This window comes from Scylla paramamosain, chromosome 10 (genome assembly GCF_035594125.1).
Source record: "Scylla paramamosain isolate STU-SP2022 chromosome 10, ASM3559412v1, whole genome shotgun sequence".
In the NCBI taxonomy this organism is placed as follows: domain Eukaryota; kingdom Metazoa; phylum Arthropoda; class Malacostraca; order Decapoda; family Portunidae; genus Scylla; species Scylla paramamosain.
Genome location: NC_087160.1, coordinates 2455333 through 2473906, shown reverse-complemented (window position 1 = coordinate 2473906; position 18574 = coordinate 2455333). Strand labels below are relative to the sequence as shown.

Sequence of the window (18574 nt, the reverse complement as noted above, 5' to 3'; positions counted from 1 at the left end):
GTATGTAGAGACTCTTCCATGGCCAACTGTCATGGGACTACAGTAAGTGTAAAACAGTTTCAGGTAAGGCAGGAGGAATGTAATTAACAAATGGCAATGTGTAATAATAATAATAATAATAATTTTTTTTTTAATATCTATGCTTGGCAGTGTCAACTTGGTGAAGTATATCTTCCTACATTGGTAAGCCAATCCTAAACAGTGAAACTGAAAGAATGGTGGAAGAAAGACGGGACACTTTTATAAGCAGATTAGATGGCATATGTGCATGGTCATTAAAAAAAAAATTATTATTACCTTCTCCTTTGCCTGGATGTTGAAATTGAGATTCTTCAAGACGGGAGTCTCTTTTTCATTGTACTTCAAAGAAACATTCACAAACTTAATGACTCCCTTGTCAGGCCACACATCGTTTGGTGCTTTTTCAGCTGTTAAAGGAATTTGGGAGTTAATATACATGCTATGTACACTGTACAGGCTACAGCAAGTACTGATAATGACAGCTAGTATAGTTATATCAATGCCTATATGAGGTTTGTGCTACTAAGTCAACTCTGTTACTTGAACCATACAAGCAGTAGGTAGTTTTAAGGAACTTGGCTATGGTTATCAATGATATAACAGAAGAGAAGGTTACTACTTCACAATATCACTTCAACATCTCCACCAGTTTTTTTTTTCCAGTAATGTTCTTTTAGGGAAAAGTGGATAACTGAAGTTTATGTAGAATGGCTGAAATGCTGAAATCACAGCTGCTTTAATTAACAACTAGCAATAACTGCATTACCTTCAGTTTTTAATGCAGCCTCAGGTTCAAAAGAGGAATACTCTAAGACACGCTCAACTGAGGTCATCTGGTTCTCCACCTCGGCTGACTGTCGCACGCCCCACTGGAACATGCCTGACAGCAACATGGCAGAGGAGATGGCCAGTCCAATGTCTCCACCTAGGCTATCTGATGACAAAACACCCAAGCAATGATAACTGAAGTGTAAAGATACACCTACATTTGCAGCAAAGCTACCATTTTCTCAGGATGTCAAAGTAATGTACACACCCACAAGGGAACTAGAATGACTTTTGAATTCTACTATAAGCATTTCTGTTTACTGTATTTTCTAATACAAATCAGTATAATCTCCAATGCCATGCACACCTCTGGAGGGCACCATACTACAGGGAACTGCTATGGCAGTCATAGCATCAAGATATTTAATACATGTATACATAGTTCAGTAACCTCTAACCATTTCATTAAAATAAAAAAACAGTGCTGTTGTTACTTTAATAAAGATCAAGTGTTTCTTATTTAAGAGGCAACCTCCTCTTCCTGTAAAATATTGATTCATAGGAGTGGAATGTGTGAGGATGAGGTGCATAGACAGGATTCAGTGAAAACTCCTGTGCTGTGCCTGCCTCTTCCACTGAGTTGTGAAGATTGGACCAAGACTCACCTGGGAGTGCCATGAAGCTGTAGGTGACCATACTGATGTAGATGCAGGACAGCCAATCCAGGCAGATGCCAAACCATCGTGTGGTGCAAAGGAAAAGGAACCAGGCTGAAGAATGGAGGTCCTGCAGTGACATCAAACATGATTGGTGCATAGCACAATTTAAGATTGCTTGTGATTGGGAGGAGAGATTTGCTTGTCATTAATGTCAGATACATTTCAATACCTTAAAATATGATTCTTTTCTTTTAATGTAAGAGGGGCACCAGCCAAGGGAAAAAAAAAGGAGTTGCCATTTCCCAAAAATCAGAGTTTAGGAGTGAGTTAACTGTCTCCACTTACATTCATAGTTTATAATTGTGGTGTACGAGTAAATTGATTGTTTAGGGTTAATTATGGTACAAGTGCTTAGACATATTTGGGAGTTGGCAACAGTGGAAAATGTAAGGAGGGAGTATGGTTAGCAGTTGGGCAGGGCAGTCTGTTGGTTGTCATGGCCATGACTGCTGGCCAGATATCCTGGTTTGGTATAGTGTCAACATGTTGAAAGGGATTTTGCTGTGGCTGTCATATGAGGCTCAGGGAATGCCTGGTGATTTGGTTTGTTTGGAATGTCCATAGCACAGAGCAGAGAGGTGATTATGGTTGCTGGTTGTAATTCCTCCAAGGTAGACCTGAGGTTTCTTGGCTGGAGGTAGGTGACTTTTTTTTTCCTTTTTTTCTATAATAATGAAATATAATCTGAAGTCTGGTTTTGGTGTGGCCTAATTAAGTATATCTTGCTGACTTTAAGAACCACCAAGATCACTGGACATGTTGAAAGCAGGTGTGCAATCTGGGTCAGGGTTGAAAACAAAAATGTGTGTGTGTGTGTGTGTGTGTGTGTGTGTGTGTGTGTGTGTGTGTGTGTGTGTGTGTGTGTGTGTATTTACCTAGTTGTGAAATACAGGACAAGAGGCACACTAGGCTCTTACTGTCCTATCTCCATATCAACTTTTATCCAAATATTCTTTAAATCTATGGACTTTTGGCACACACAGTCTCATCAGTAAGTTCATTCCACACTGCTATGCTCCTGTCGGGAAAGCTATGTTTCTAGATGTCTCTTCTGCAAACACTACTTATCAATTTCCTTCCATGTCCTCTGGTACCTCTCATATCTGGTATCACAAGATCATCCCTATCCAACTTTTCCATCTCTTCCAATATTCTGTGTAGTGCTATCAGATCACCTCTTTCCCTCCTTTTTTCCAGAGTAGTCAAGCCCAAACTCATCAAAATGTCTTCATAACTATACCCACTTAGGCTTGTAGGGATTTTAGTTGCAGCTCTCTGAATTCTTTCTAGCTTTCTGATATCTTTCTTCAAACTTGGTGACCACACTAATGCTGCATACTCCAGTCTTGACATGTAATTGTTGTTATAATTTTTTTTATCAGATCTTCATCAATGTAGGTGAACACCATCTTTATATGTCTCAGCAGATTATTTGTTTCTCCAGTGATCTTGTTTACAAGCTTTAAAAATGCCAATTTATTAGAAATGGTTACTCCCAGATCTTTTTCTTCTGATCTTATAGTAATTTTCTCATTTCCCAAATAGTAGGTGCCTTCTGTTCTTCTTGCACTTTTTCCAAATTTCACCACACTTCATTTCTTGGCATTAAACTCCATGTTCCACCTCAACGACCATTCATTTATCTTAATTAGGTCTTGATTCAGAGTTTGCAGTCTTTTCATTTGTTACTATTCTCATAATATTGGCATCATCAACAAAAAAACTCATGTAGCTTGTCACCCTTCTGTCATGTCATTTACATATATTGCAAACATAACTGGTTCTAGTGATGATCCTTACAGTACTCTGCTTATTACTTGTCTCCATTTTGACTTGTTGCCTCTGATTACTGTCTTTATTTCTCTGTTTGTTAAAAGTCAGTGTGTGTGTGTGTGTGTGTGTGTGTGTGTGTGTGTGTGTGTGTGTGTGTGTGTGTGTGTGTGTGTGTGTGTGTGTGTGTGTGTGTGTGTGTGTTGAAGAGTTGGTCTTACCTGATGGCTGTCAAATTCATCCATAAATGTCTGCTGCATCTCAAAGGCCCTAATGGTGGTAAGACCCTGTAGGGATGTGCTCAGGTGAGTGAACACTGGGCTCCGGGCTGTAAAGTATTAAAAAAAAAAAAAAAAAAAAAAAAAAAAAAAAAATCATTTTCATATTCCTCAAAATTAATTTTCCTACACAGCTGACACATGATGGATGATGTCACAGCTTATTGAAAAAATCTCTCAATATGCTCCAATAAAAATAATAAATAAATAAATAAAAGATAAAAAAATGAAACGTGTAAAAAGATAAATAAGATGTATGAAAATATTTTATCATTTCCACATCTTCAATACTATGATGTACAGGCAGTTTTTGCCTCACATAAACATTGTGTTCCAAGATATCAAATACAGCATACACCAGATGAAATGTTAACTGAGAATGCTGCCACACATGTTTGGGGAAAAGCCAGTTGTAAGAAAAATGGGAATGTCACAAGGAGTCACAACTTACTGATTCCTTCAAGGCGCTTCACGTCACGAGCTGAGCAGAGGTAGAAGCGACGGAGGTACACAAAGATCACGCCCAGGAACACTGTTGGTATTAACAACCACACATTCACCAGTGCAATGATGAAGATGATGCCCATAAAGGTCAGGAAAATCTGTAAATTGTACAAAATACACATGGCAGAACATATTCCTTGTTTATTTAAGTGATCTACCTTAGCTTGCATGCCTGCATAAAGGGTAGCCAAGACAAGACTACGTATTCTTCTATCCATCACTCTTGGGAAAAGGCATTAAGAAGCAACTCATCATCTCTGGCTAAAACAAAATAATCAAGTGTGATGAACTATTGGTGCTCTGATTATGTACTTTTAATATGTGTTGATGAAGAATATGATCAAGTATACAGAGATGAAATGTTGTACGTTAGGATCACATAATTTATGCATTACAAGTACCTGTCGTCCATCACTAATCCAGCATCACTGGGCCTTGTAGGTTGCCAGATTAATGATTTTACCAAATTTCTGAGAGGTTAGGTTAGAATACACTTAACCCAACATTTAAGTACCTTATCCTACTTTTAATACCCTGTAAATCAGTACAAGTTGATTAATAAGCGGACCTGTACTGATACCCCTTTTTCTGCTGATAGCAATACTGATACTTTATTCTTGGCTGATACCAACAGTATTGGTACAGCCAATACTGTCAGCAAAGAAACTGATAACTTTTTCTCTGTTTCTTTATGTCATAAACTGTCAAAGAGCCAATGTTGTATAGTTCACATAAGCTTAGCACAATTTTTTTAGAAGTTCAACCTTATCTTTTATAGACAATGTACAGTATTTGTGCTTTCCACAATGAGAAGCATTTCCTTTATTCACTGGAGCCATAGCCAGAGCTGAAACTGAGCAGGTTTGATAATAAAAGGAGAAAACACACTGGAATGGCTCCCTTGTGTTTGGAAGTGATGCCAGTTGCTTAGGCAACTAGTAGCTTCTTGTGACCTGTTTTGGTTTGTAATGCTTCTTAGGTTATCCACTCCTTACTTTTGTTATTCTTATATTGCTCCTGTTTCATTATTACACTGGTTTCCAAATCTATGTTTAAGGAAATTTCAATACATTTCATCTTTCCAAAAAAACAGTAGTGGTGGCAGGTTGGTGTGGTGAAATTAGGCTAACCAAAATTAGTACCAGATTAGTGATGATCAACCTGTATTTATTTCTAGATGTTCACACCATAAGATACCATGACAGTTCAGAAAGATTGTAGGGAGAAAGTTCTTTACCCATGTACATGATAACATTCAGTGAGGACAGAAGATAATTACTGCTGGCGATCATACTCACAGTGATAACATCAAACATTGTGGTTGGCAGCAACTCGTCTATCTGGCCCAAGTCCTTTGTAAATCTGTTAAGGATCTGACCTAAAAGTACAGAACAGAGAGAGAGAGAAAAAAAAGGTTATTATCAGGCACAGCTATTTTTGGTTGTTAGATGAATTAGTGGACATGACAACAATGTATTGCACCACCACGCTTCTGTCTGAGGCAGGAGAGGAGTTAGCAGGCAGTTGCTATCCTAACCTCACATGATCAGGATGTACTGTTTTGCCTCAATACATAAACCAAGGACTTTGGTGTTTTCCTGAACCTCTCACATTGGTCAAGACATTTAGAGAGATAGGACGTATAGTCTATCATGCTTCCCTGAACAGAATACGAATTCATTTCTAGTTGGATTCTTTTTTGAATCTGTGAAGCAATTATAATCATTAAGTGAGGCAGTGGTGGGGTTTTGCTTTTAACAACTCTGGAAGAGGATACGGCCTGTCTGCTCACTCCATGACCAAGTTGACAGAATGCAATGAAACTGATATACAAATTTAATGAACATGCACATGATGATTCTTTGTGTAATGTCAATCCATATTTCAATAAGAAAACACTTACACACATACCAACAGGATGAGTGTCAAAGAACTTGATAGGAACTCTGATGATGGCTTTGAACATGTTGTTGTGCAGTGTCTTGGAAGATTTCATGCACATCATGAAGAATATAACAGTTCTGCATAGAGACAACAGGAAAAGGCCAACTGTCATGCCTGTAGGAAGGAGAAATGTCAGCTTACTTATTATCATCTCATCATGCAGTATAATCTGGAAAATAAAAAAAATATTATAATCTTTAATTTTTCTCTTTACTCTGTCAAACATTTCCACTTGGTCAGATATCCAAATTCAGCAATCTTTCTTCCTCCTCTACAGCCTCCATACAGTCCAACACCCTGCCACTGATGGGTCTCACTTCAGGATTAGCTAGTCCATTCTCCTGCGCAGATCACTGACATTCCTTCTCTCCCATTCGTCTTTCACACTATCTGCACTGAGAAATATGGCCCATATTAGCTTAATCATTATTCATGTCTTCCTTTGCTATAACTTGGTATATGTCACTCCCTGACCTTGAGGGTCCAGCAACAGGTGTTTAAAACCTAGTGCTCAGAGACAGTTGGAGATCTACCTACCATGTTGGCAATCCCATTCAGGGTGGTCCAGACAAAGCACTACACACCCATACACACATCATTCACCCTCTCATTCCCATCAGCCAGCCCCTAGTGGAAAGGGATGGAAATAATACATTAAAAATTCTAAGCCAATGAGAACTTTATGCAGTGCTTTGAGACTGCTGTGAGTATGCACCACTCAAAAGTGACTGAACTGCTTTCTAATGATACTTTCCTAAACATGTATTGATCTACCATTTCAAGCTGAGCGTATGCCTATTAACAATAATCCTCTATACCTTTACTCACCTGAGTATATATAAATATTAGCATTGGTGTCCATGTAGCCTTCAGGTACTGGTGCATTGCTGTATGAGAACACAGTGGCATTTTGTGGAATGTCCCACGTGGAAGAGTTCAACACAATTTGTGCCCTGATTTGCTCTCCATTTGCCCTGAAAAGAGTATTTGTCAGAATGGCTAGAAAGGTTTCACTATACCATACCAGTGTCCTTATACCATTTGAATTATATATACAGTCAAACAGGGTAAAGAAAATCTGCAACTGCAATTCTAAATTTAGAATGGTTGTGACAGATGAGCTTCTGATGTGGCTGCACATCTTTGCTGTAGCTGGACCATACAGTCTTATTTACAATGGAGCATAATGAAGTTTAATAAATGACTACTACCAAAATAGTGGAATACATGTCATTAATTTTCTATTGTTAATCACTGATCTTCTCCTCTGATGAAGATTGGCACTTGGAAAAACAAGTTAACTGCAAACCTATGTGAGATGGACCACCAACTGATGAACACAACCTGCAGAGGTTTTTGCTTTTCCTTATCTTTGTTCATTCCTACACTTACATGAACAATTGTAATTTAGCTAACCATACCTTGACTTCAAACCTGAAAGTATTTGACTTAGAATCCAATCAGTCATAGTAGTCTTGTGACTAATAAAGTATGAGGATAAGAAAACATACATACACATACATACATATACCAAGCCTGTCTCTTCCAAAATAGGTGGTAGCCAAGACACAGCATGCAACTTTTACAGTTACTCTCATTCATACCCCTCCCATGGCTCCTTGGCCCCTGATGGAGAAGAGAAAGTACTCTTCCCCTTACTTTATGGGGATCAGTTGCACAGCTTAGATAGTTTGGTCCAGAACAAGGGTCCTTCATAACAAATATAAAATAATAAAAATTACCTTAATACCAATTACTTCTTAATAATGTAACAGGTACTTACCAATATGCGAGCCAGTAGTCTATACCAGAGAAGAGAACTTGAGCGAGAATATTGACCACAAACAGTAGCACAAATATGCACCAACCACCTCCAGCGAGGAAGTATTTGAGGTATACTTTAGTTTTGACGGAGCCGTGTGATCGAATCTCTGCATTGCCTGGTGTTTCTTCTCCATTATTATTGCCATTCTTAGCTTCAATCTGGAAAAAAATCCGTATAACCATTCAAGTCATGGAGCAGAATTAGATCATGAATAGGAAAGGGAAAACACTGTGGCTTAATGATGAATATAATGTTTTCAGATGGATGACCAAGAATTATAATCAAATAGAACATATCAATAAAATGAAAAGAACTCTAAACATTATATTGGCTTATGCAACTTGAAAAGTATGTCCCCATATATGTTTTTCAATGAGGCAGTCAAATATATGATGAAACCTGATAATCAAGCAATGTACAACACTTTACACCACACAAACCACTCCATACTGCACACACGTCAATCTACACTCCAAATAACAAATCTTCAAATCACATCTACATCACATATTGCCCCATAAATAAAGCACATCAAATAAATAAAGCACATCAAATAAATAAATAAATAAATAAATATATATATATATATATATATATATATATATATATATATATATATATATATATATATATATATATATATATATATATATATATATATATATATATATATATATATATATATATATATATATATATATATATATATATATATATATATATATATATATATATATATATATATATATGTTACAGTCAAAACCCGGAATCATTCAAAACTAGTTTTAACTAGGTATTTTCAATGTGTTGGTGAACAACTAGTATTACCTAGGCAAAACTAGTTATACCTTAATGTGTTTGATATAACTAGAAATATCAAAGTTTAACTAGTTAAATCTAGTTTTATCTGATCGTGTAAGTTAAAACTAGATTCAACAACGGTACTGAATGTCAAAAGTAGGTGAGGGATATGACCACTCGTTTGAGTACCATTGCTCGTTTGAGTACCATTTTTGGGGAACTCAAACATAACATCCCCATCTAACCTAACCTAACCTAACTAGGTTAAACTAAAAGTGAAACTGGTGTAGTGCCGGGGAAAACATTTATATGTATAAGTAGCATTAGGTTAGGTTAGGTTAGGTTAGGTTAGATGGGGATGTTATGTTTGAGTTCCCCAAAAATGGTACTCAAACGAGCAATGGTACTCAAACGAGTGGTCATATCCCTCACCTACTTTTGACATTCAGTACCGTTGTTGAATCTAGTTTTAACTTACACGATCAGATAAAACTAGATTTAACTAGTTAAACTTTGATATTTCTAGTTATATCAAACACATTAAGGTATAACTAGTTTTGCCTAGGTAATACTAGTTGTTCACCAACACATTGAAAATACCTAGTTAAAACTAGTTTTGAATGATTCCGGGTTTAGTTAAAACTAGTTTTGACTGATTCTGGGTTTTGACTGTAATATATATATATATATATATATATATATATATATATATATATATATATATATATATATATATATATATATATATATATATATATATATATTTTTTTTTTTCTTTCTTTTTCAATGTGTATTCACACTACAGCTGCACCTTATGGAAAGTTGCAGTGTTCTCATTATGCAAGGTAAAAGGGAAACTAAATTAAAATGAATACATGCATCAACAATAAATGAGAAGATTCAAACATGATGACATGAGGAAGGTCTGACAAGTTATTAATATTATGAATGGGGACAGTGTTTAGAGATTGAAAATAATTAATCTTTCTAAACTAAAATATTTGGAGGCAGATGTACTATCTGTATATCTGTGAAATCCAAGATAAGATGGACAAAAAAACATAAACCAAGGAAACACAAGCTTACCAAAACTCCTGAATAATGCAACATGATAACATTTCAATACCCACACACTAATAAAAGAAACCATCACATCTCCAACTCCATCAATTATAATATTGGAGTGACATGAGTAATTTTAAATAATGCTTTACCTCCTGTGTAGTTCCTCTACAGAGAATGTCCGATTACAAACAGTACAAGGTATGCAAATATATTTAAAAGACTTATATCCCTTAAAACATGCTCTTCACCTCTTCTGAATGATGTCACCAATCTAATATTTATATTATCTGTTTCTATATAACTGGCAGTTGCTAGGGCTGAGTTTAGAAATGCTGTCTTTGAAAACTACAGCAAAATAAACCACAATCAATAAGCTGTTTAGTGCTGCATGTAACCAAGGAACAAAGCATAACACAAGAAAGAAGAACAAAAGTAAAACTGCAAACACTAAACTACAAGTCTGCAAAAACAACAATTAGGAAAATGCATGATGAATCAGCTGATATTTAAAGTACAAGCAATAAAAAAACAGAAAACAGTAAAAATAACAATTCATATCCACCAGTGGTTCTGTTGTCTCGATGTCCACAGAGACTTCCAGTTTACTCTTAGTCCTGCATGACTAAGGAACCAGGAAAGCCAAGTTAGTAAATCACCCAGCCATCATTTCATTAAATATCACTAAGCAATCCATTCTTGATAAAGTACTTATTTTAGTAGCTAGCATATACTGGCCAACTGTGAAGGACTATTTTTTAACCCATTCTGTATTCAGCCTAAAGAGTCTCCTATCATGCACAAAATAAACAAAACACTAGCCACTTAATGAAGCTATAAACTGAAAAAATATGCTTACCATACACTTCATATGCAGAGGTCTATGGGATTGCCCAATCAAAAAACAGAACTTCAGTAAGCCAGTACAGTTAAGAGTGAGTTGGCACAATGTGGTATAAATGTATGTCAAGTCTTAAGATGCTATTAAAAAATCTATAACCCTCTAATACTGAAATCAGCACACAACTCTGTAAAGATAGCTTGCATACTAAGTCACCAGTCAAGTCAGCTGTAGAATGAATTTTGATACACAATTTGTAATTTTGGGAACTTCTGCAATTGCTTTCACACTTACTGCTTTGGCATCGGCATAGGATGAATTAGCCATGCCACTTGAGATGGCCGTGGAGGAACCAGTGGTGTGCGCCCCCGATATGGTGAGAATGTTGTCTGCCTCCACTGAGTCATGAAGGGAAATGCTGGAGCCCAGGATGCTTTCTTCCAGCTGATGTGTGGATGATGTGGAGTCGGCTATGACATGGAGACACAGATTTGTTATTGCACATGTGTGAAGTTCATGAATAGTGTGCATGGGAATAAAAGCATGTAATCCACTTGTGCTCTTCAAGAAAGTGAATGAACTGGAGCAATTGATAAATAACTGGTCACAGTCTACATGAAAATATTCTTCACATGGTAAGCATATTATAAGGAAAGTAATTTTCAGTTTATGAGCTTCACAAAATATTTCTCTGAGGTATCAAGGAAACAAATAATAACTATTAATTCACTGTGAATGCTATTACTTCTCTTTCAGTAACCTTATGGCACACAAACATTAGGTTCCTATTCTATTCAAATCTGATAGGGGTTCACTTACTTCTCTTCCTCTCACGCAATATTCGCTCACTCAGTATGGCTTTGTTTATACTATTAGATTTTTTGACACTGGCTCTCTGGCTGGAGAAGGATGAAGTGATTTCTTCCGTATTCTCTGAGATGAGGGTGCCAAAGTCTAAGCCACTGTTCACCAGCTGATGGTATGGTCCAATGGCTTCCATGTGTCCCTGTCACATCAAACATATTTCACAACATAGGAAATAGGAAACAAAATATTGCCCACAAGAGAATAAGCAACACCATGCAGCCATCACTAGTGTTCCACTCAGACAGAGCAGAGAGCACAACAAAGGCTGCTACCATGCAGATTTACACTTAATTTCTGAGAGAGAGAGAGAGAGAGAGAGAGAGAGAGAGAGAGAGAGAGAGAGAGAGAGAGAGAGAGAGAGAGAGAGAGAGAGAGAGAGAGAGAGAGAGAGAGAGAGAGAGAGAGAGAGAGAGAGAGAGAGAGAGAGAGAGAGAGAGAGAGAGAGAGAGAGAGAGAGAGAGAGAGAGAGAGAGAGAGAGAGAGAGAGAGAATGGCCAAAATTATTATCTTTATTGCACTGATTTCTCCAACCTTCCTAACATGATGGGAAAGAGTGCAATGTCAGAATGGACCCCACAATAGGGTAAAAAATTCATCCAAGTGAAATTATCCATGAAACATTGTCGCATTTGAGTGATAGCTATCAGTTGCTGTGGCCAGAGAGAAGTAACTCCCTCGCCACAGCAGTGCAGCAAGAGCCAGCGAATGACAGCTTGTGCTGCCAGTCATGTGTCATGCAGGTGTAGGTTGACAATGGGTGCTGGATAAATTTTGAGTGAACCTACACCTACACTGGGACACCGATCCACCACCACAGACTTCACATTCTCCCTCCTTCCAACCTGCTTGCTACCCTTAAATGACAAGCTGCTGTCTTAATATTGTTTTTACACAACACATAAACCTTTCATTATTATGGTGGACAACAGCATACCCTCTGAGGAGCCAGGACCCTACAGAGGAAGAAAATGGAAGAAAAATATTGCTTAAAGACAAGGAAGCATGTTGGAAGCCTACATGAGCTTTGGAAGCATCAGATGATTATATTAGTTCTTTATATTCTATTATCTTTTATACAGGCATCTTTTCATAACGTTTATTAGTTCTTTTGTTTTAGTTTCTTCCAGTTTAATTTTTTAAGCTTGTATCATTCCCTTCATTTGTGTTCATCCCACTTGTGTGTCTCTTACATTTTTACTTCATAAAAGAGAGAAGTTCACTAAAAAGAAGACTTTTTAATGGTTGTGATTTCCTATTAGTACACAGAAAATAAAAAAAACTTGATAGAATAAAGGAAATAAACAATGTGTGGGCACTAGCACTAGATAAAATTTCAATGTATCCATGTGATATCCTTAACAAAATTATATGAAAAATGCACTCACCTATTTGTTTTTAATAATCTAACTAACTTCATAATGTTTTGGGTATAAATCACTGAATATTTTGATATTAATCATTACTTTCTATCTCAATCCATTGAAGAGATATCACATTTTGAAACTTGCAAAACTTTGACAATGCTTTTTCTCCATTTTTAATTTAAGGTGCTTACATCACTCTGGCTCTAGGCACCTCATTTATTTTGAATGACTTGAATTATGATATCCCTAAGCATGTATCTTGAGTTGCTGGATACCCTGTATACGTGTGTTGTGTGTGTGTGTGTGTGTGTGTGTGTGTGTGTGTGTGTGTGTGTGTGTGTGTGTGTGTGTGTGTGTGTGTGTGTGTGTGTGTGTGTGTGTGTGTGTGTGTGTGTGTGTGTGTGTGTGTGTGGGTGGGTGTGTGTACAAGTGCATAAATGTGATATTTCCGTACCTCCTTGAGCACAAGAATTTCTGAAGCTGAGCTGAGATACTGCAGCTGATGTGTGACAAGAACTCTCACTTTGTGCTTGAGATGCTTCATGATACAATTGTCAAAGAGGTGGCGGCTCACATGACTGTCCACTGCACTCAGCGGGTCATCAAGGAGGTATATGTCTGCATCTGCATACACTGCCCTGGAGGGGAGGCAACAAACAACATTAATTAATTCTGTGCCTTCATTAAAGGCTGCAAGACTTGCACCAAGTCTACCTAAAACTAAAATTCACATATGGTCTCAAACTTAAAAACACTTTATTTCAGCAATATCTATGATTTTTTTAAATATTCAGAGTTCTTAAGAAAATTATTTTATAATCTTGTATTGTGAAAATTAAGAAACTGAATTACCACAGGTTTGATGTGTTAAGAATACTTAGGTAATACCTTGCTAAGTTCACCCGAGCCTTCTGTCCACCACTGAGAGCCATGCCACGCTCCCCTACAGTCGTCATGTCTCCGTCAGGCAGCTCCTTGAAGTCCTGCTCCAATGCACAAACTAGGTGGGGAAATCATTCATATTACTGCTGAGTTAATGCAAAAATATTAAAAGTTATATTCATTTAACCCAATCATTCATCATTATCATTTCCAGTACTGAGCCAGGAGCATGAAGAAGAAAAAAACTTGGCACACTTGTTTAATGATCACTTGAATACACAAACAAAATAACACTTTACTACGCATCAACCTGTGTACCTGGGCATGCCTCTTGTATGGTGTATATCAACAGAAGGTGAATTCTTATGTGGTATCTAGATTTCACTGACCTCTGGTAACCTCTTCATATTTCTTCTCGTTGAACTGTTTCCCAAACAGGATATTCTGGCGCACTGTTCCTGAGAACACCCACGGCTCCTGTGAGGCATAGGCAATCTTCCCTCTCACAGTGATCCTCCCAGACTGTGCTGGCAGCTCTCCAAGAATGGCATTCAGAAGTGATCCCTGACAGAGAATACAGCATGTAAAAGTTTTCAGTATTAGTACCCCTCACTCTCACACTTGCTTTAAGGGGACTGACCAAGTTGAAAATCCAAAAAAATAAATACAAAAATGTAAAAATCACTTCATGACATCCTTAGGTTTAGTATTTCGTAATGCGCAGATGATAATTTGTCATCTACATTCAAATGCTGTTGAAATACCCACTGAAATACCTCACACTCACACTCAGCCTGGGTCAAGGTCATTGTACGCAGGAGATGGTTGCAGAAAAATATTCATAAAAGAAAATAAAAAAATCTACAAGGAACAGTTTTCTTTATGGTGGAGTATGGAAGTTTCCTCTCACAGCCTAGCAGAGCGGGGGTGAGGAAGAGTCTCACTCATTGCCTCAGTGATAGTGCGTGTTGTACACGCTTAGAGAGAGGGAGGATGTGGCACTCTCTCTTTCAACTTCTGTAACCACTTACTGTTCACTCTCCACTTTTTGGTCTCTTTCACCACAGAGGGTAAGAGGAATTCTTACTGTACCCAAATGAGCGAGGTACTGACAAAAGCATGGCAAATATTAGCTGAGAGCAGAGCACATGTATCAGTGTGGCATGCCCTCATTGTAAAAATGAAGTGTGCATTGTTCCATCTAAGAGATTCCAGATGCCAACAAAACAAGTCATCTATGAATCTAACGCTTCCAATTATGGTTCAAAATCATCAACTCAAAACAAATACATTATAATACTTGGCACCTAAAAATACCAGTATTACACAGCTATATATATGGATGAAAAGTGCATGAGCATTCCTTTAATGTTAAAGCCTTGTATCTCAAAACTAACTTTTTGTGCTATTGAGGTGTCTTTCTCTGCCATTTATTGTCTGATTTTGATGGTTCTGGTGCCATTACAAAAGTAATTAAAATACCTAAAAAAATAAATAAATAAATAAAAAATAAAATAAAATAGAATAAATAAATAAATAATAAATAAAAAAATAAAATAAAATAAATAATAATAATAAATAAATTATATATATATATATATATATATATATATATATATATATATATATATATATATATATATATATATATATATATATATATATATATATATATATATATAATTTATTTATTATATATATATATATATATATATATATATATATATATATATATATATATATATATATATATATATATATATATATATATATATATATATATATATATATGATAGAATTCTGATTTTCTTTTTTCTCTAGCTTAAGGGAAATATTTGAATGAGGAAAAATTTTGGATTTTTCTCAACAATGAAACCAAGGATGAAAATTCTGTCACTTAATTTTCTTAAAAAACCACCAAAGTATCTTGTGACAAGTTTTCAAGAAAATCCAAGAAAAACTGTAGTCAAAATATGCAAAAATCTAAAGCTCAATTTTTTTGTATTTTCATTAAAGAGAAAAACTATTGCTCCAAATTTAATTAAACTTATGGATATAAGTCATCTAAAGGAATTTCAGAGCTCATAACAAATTGGTGCAGTTTGGTTCAAAATAACAAAAAAGTGAAAATAACTCTGTCAGTCCCTTTAGGCATGCAAAACAAATGCAGAAAGTCATGCACCATTTAAGAAAATAATAAATAAATTAGATACATCCCAGGTCTCAAGAAAAAGATGCCCAATCTGGATTTGCTTAATTGTGTAAGAAACCAGATGTGGCCTACAGTAGGATCTTCAATCTAATGACAAATCTTGAGAGAAATGAAGAACATGAAACTCTGTGTGATGATAACAGACAACCTTCTTGAAGACATTCCTGGTGACTTTTTCGGGATTCATTGGGAAGGACACAAACATAACAATTAAAGGATTATACTGAGGTAGACAATGCAAGAAGCAGGAAAAGAGAGAAGGGAGGAGGAGGGGGATGGTGGTGGCAGCAGAGGTGCTGCTGCTTAGTAGCCTCTTCTCTCTCCTCTGATACCCTCATCCCCTGTCTTACGTATGCACTTCCTTCATCACTCACAGGTGTTATCATATTATTTCTTGACACTACTGTACACCAGACCATGGAACTGATATGCAGGTAAAATCTAAAGAAAATAAATAAATAAATAAATAAAAAAAAATAAATAAATAAATAAATAAACAAACAAAAATAAAATAAAATAAATAAATAAATAAAATAAACAAATAAAAAATACCTTCCCTGCTCCAACAGGGCCAACAATGACTAGAAGTTCCCCTGCCTTGACTGAAAATGACACATCAGTGAGTGTGTTCTCTTCAGTGGTGTTGCTCCACTTGGCTGTCACTCCTGACATGACCAGGCAGCAATCCTGCAAAACAAAGCAATACCTCAGTATATATATATATATATATATATATATATATATATATATATATATATATATATATATATATATATATATATATATATATATATGTTACAGTCAATACCTGAATCCAGACAATTTGTAAAGTGACTTATTTTTTCAGGCAATTTGTGAACTGCCTGGTTAGGTTAGGTTAGGTTAGGTTAGGTTAGGTTAGGTTAGGTTAGGTTAGGTTAGGAACTGCCTAACCTAACCTAACCTAACCTAACCTAACCTAACCTAACCTAACCAGGCAGTTCACAAATTGCCTGAAAAAATAAGTCACTTTACAAATTGTCTGGATTCAGGTATTGACTGTAACATATATATATATCAGAAATATAGAATAATTTCCTCTACTCTACTCTCTACATGACAGAAAAGTTGGCTAAGTAATTTCTTTATATAGGACTTCTAAGTTGAAAGTCTTTTGGTTTTCAGGTCCTGAGGTTAGGAGATTCAGGTTAGAACACAAAACAACAGTAACTCACTTTTTGCTAAGGATGGAACTTGGCCTTTTCATTCAATATGGGCCTTATTTCAAAGATGATTAGTGAAAAGATACCTGCAAGTGATTACCTTTGGCTTTGGTCGAAGGTTTGGCTTATCAATGTAGCTTGTGTCTTCTCTCTCCTCCATTTCAAGGAATTCCTGCAAAATATTGTCTAGTTATAGACTGTGATAAAATTAAGAACATCTGTGAGAACATCATTATCAAGTTTTGTCTGACTTGGGATTTAAAAACAATTCTAGAGAAACTACAATTATCAATCTCTTTCTTAATGAATAACTTGAACTTTTATGACAAAATATTGTAAGTACTAAGGATACAGGTATATAAAGCAAAAATATTACTCAAAATAGATAAATATACAGATACAACACTGGCTTAATTTAACTTCCTTGATTCCAAAGCCCTGTTGGATTAACAGTTTCTCCAGATAAACAAAGATAGTAATAACAGGTAATAACAATGATCATAATAATAATAATAATAATAATAATAATAATAATAATAATAATAATAATAATAATAATAATAAAATAATAACAAGAACAAGAACAAGAACAACAACAACAACAACAACAACAACAACAACAATAATAATCCACCAACAGAACTCTGATCCACCAATTTCAGACCACCTGCCTCTGTCCCTAAAGTACAATGGACTGTTAAAAAAATACATAAAAAATTTTGAATGCAAATCACATTCCCTTCACTTCTTTACACCATGAACGACTGATTCATGATAGTCACACAGCACAGGTAATGAAACAATAAGCTCCAGCGATGTTAACAAATGACATCACCATTGAACTCTGTGTTTGTCAAAGGTGTTATAATTAAGTGGGGGGAAATAAAGGTAAAAATCTCACTTAATTTTGCTGCCTACACAATTCAGAAAGCACCTGCTATACCCAATGCCCAGTAGCATCATGATAAAACTGTTTGGGTTAAAGGACTAAAACTAAGGATAGCATGGAATCACACACTGGTAAATTGGTATACAGCTGTGTAAAGATAAGGAACATACCTGTAATCTCTTGCAGGATATAAGTGTCTCTGAGCCCATTGCAATTGCGAAAGGAAAGAAGAGAGTCATCACAAGGCGCACGTTATTAATCAGGGATGAAGTCACAAAAACCTGAAATCAACAGAATATTTGAAATAGAAAAATATAAAAATTAGTGTGCAGTAACCAGAAAGCAGGACGTCATCCTGCCCATCCATTACCACCCCTTCTTACAAGAGTCTGGGTTTCCATCCCCTGTCTGCCTCAGTCTGTCTACAGAAAATTGAAGTAGATTCTGGTATAGCTTGATGCAGAGATGTGGTTATAGTATGTTGCCCTACAAACTCACCTCTACATGATCCTCCTCTGCAGTTTCCTCTCTCCTTCCTGTTCTTACTAGATAATTACTAATAAAAAATCAATTATCACCACAACCATCAATCTTTAAGTCAGGTCTCATGCTGCTATGGACCTGT

At 36.0% G+C, this 18574-nt stretch overlaps 1 protein-coding gene across 6 annotated transcripts in view; it reads right to left on the bottom strand.

Moving 5' to 3' along the window:
- Window positions 1–18574, bottom strand: part of LOC135104068 (ATP-binding cassette sub-family C member 4-like) — a 116075-nt gene that overhangs the window by 8274 nt on the left and 89227 nt on the right. For 5 of the 6 annotated variants that reach the window (XR_010270294.1, XM_064010965.1, XM_064010964.1 and 2 more), the window contains 18 exons: window positions 18120–18230; window positions 17161–17232; window positions 16411–16545; window positions 14036–14210; window positions 13653–13764; window positions 13219–13402; window positions 11353–11539; window positions 10828–11003; window positions 10258–10317; window positions 7788–7987; window positions 6833–6978; window positions 5972–6118; window positions 5359–5438; window positions 4008–4158; window positions 3500–3606; window positions 1455–1575; window positions 788–955; window positions 298–428 (listed from right to left, as the gene is read on the bottom strand). Coding sequence is in view for 5 of the 6 variants with exons in the window: in XM_064010965.1 (XP_063867035.1) it covers window positions 298–428; window positions 788–955; window positions 1455–1575; window positions 3500–3606; window positions 4008–4158; window positions 5359–5438; window positions 5972–6118; window positions 6833–6978; window positions 7788–7987; window positions 10258–10317; window positions 10828–11003; window positions 11353–11539; window positions 13219–13402; window positions 13653–13764; window positions 14036–14210; window positions 16411–16545; window positions 17161–17232; window positions 18120–18230 (2463 nt within the window). In the remaining variant the exon portion in view is untranslated. The remainder of the gene's footprint in view (window positions 1–297; window positions 429–787; window positions 956–1454; window positions 1576–3499; window positions 3607–4007; window positions 4159–5358; window positions 5439–5971; window positions 6119–6832; window positions 6979–7787; window positions 7988–10257; window positions 10318–10827; window positions 11004–11352; window positions 11540–13218; window positions 13403–13652; window positions 13765–14035; window positions 14211–16410; window positions 16546–17160; window positions 17233–18119; window positions 18231–18574) is intronic. The other variant, XM_064010966.1, reaches the window with a different exon arrangement.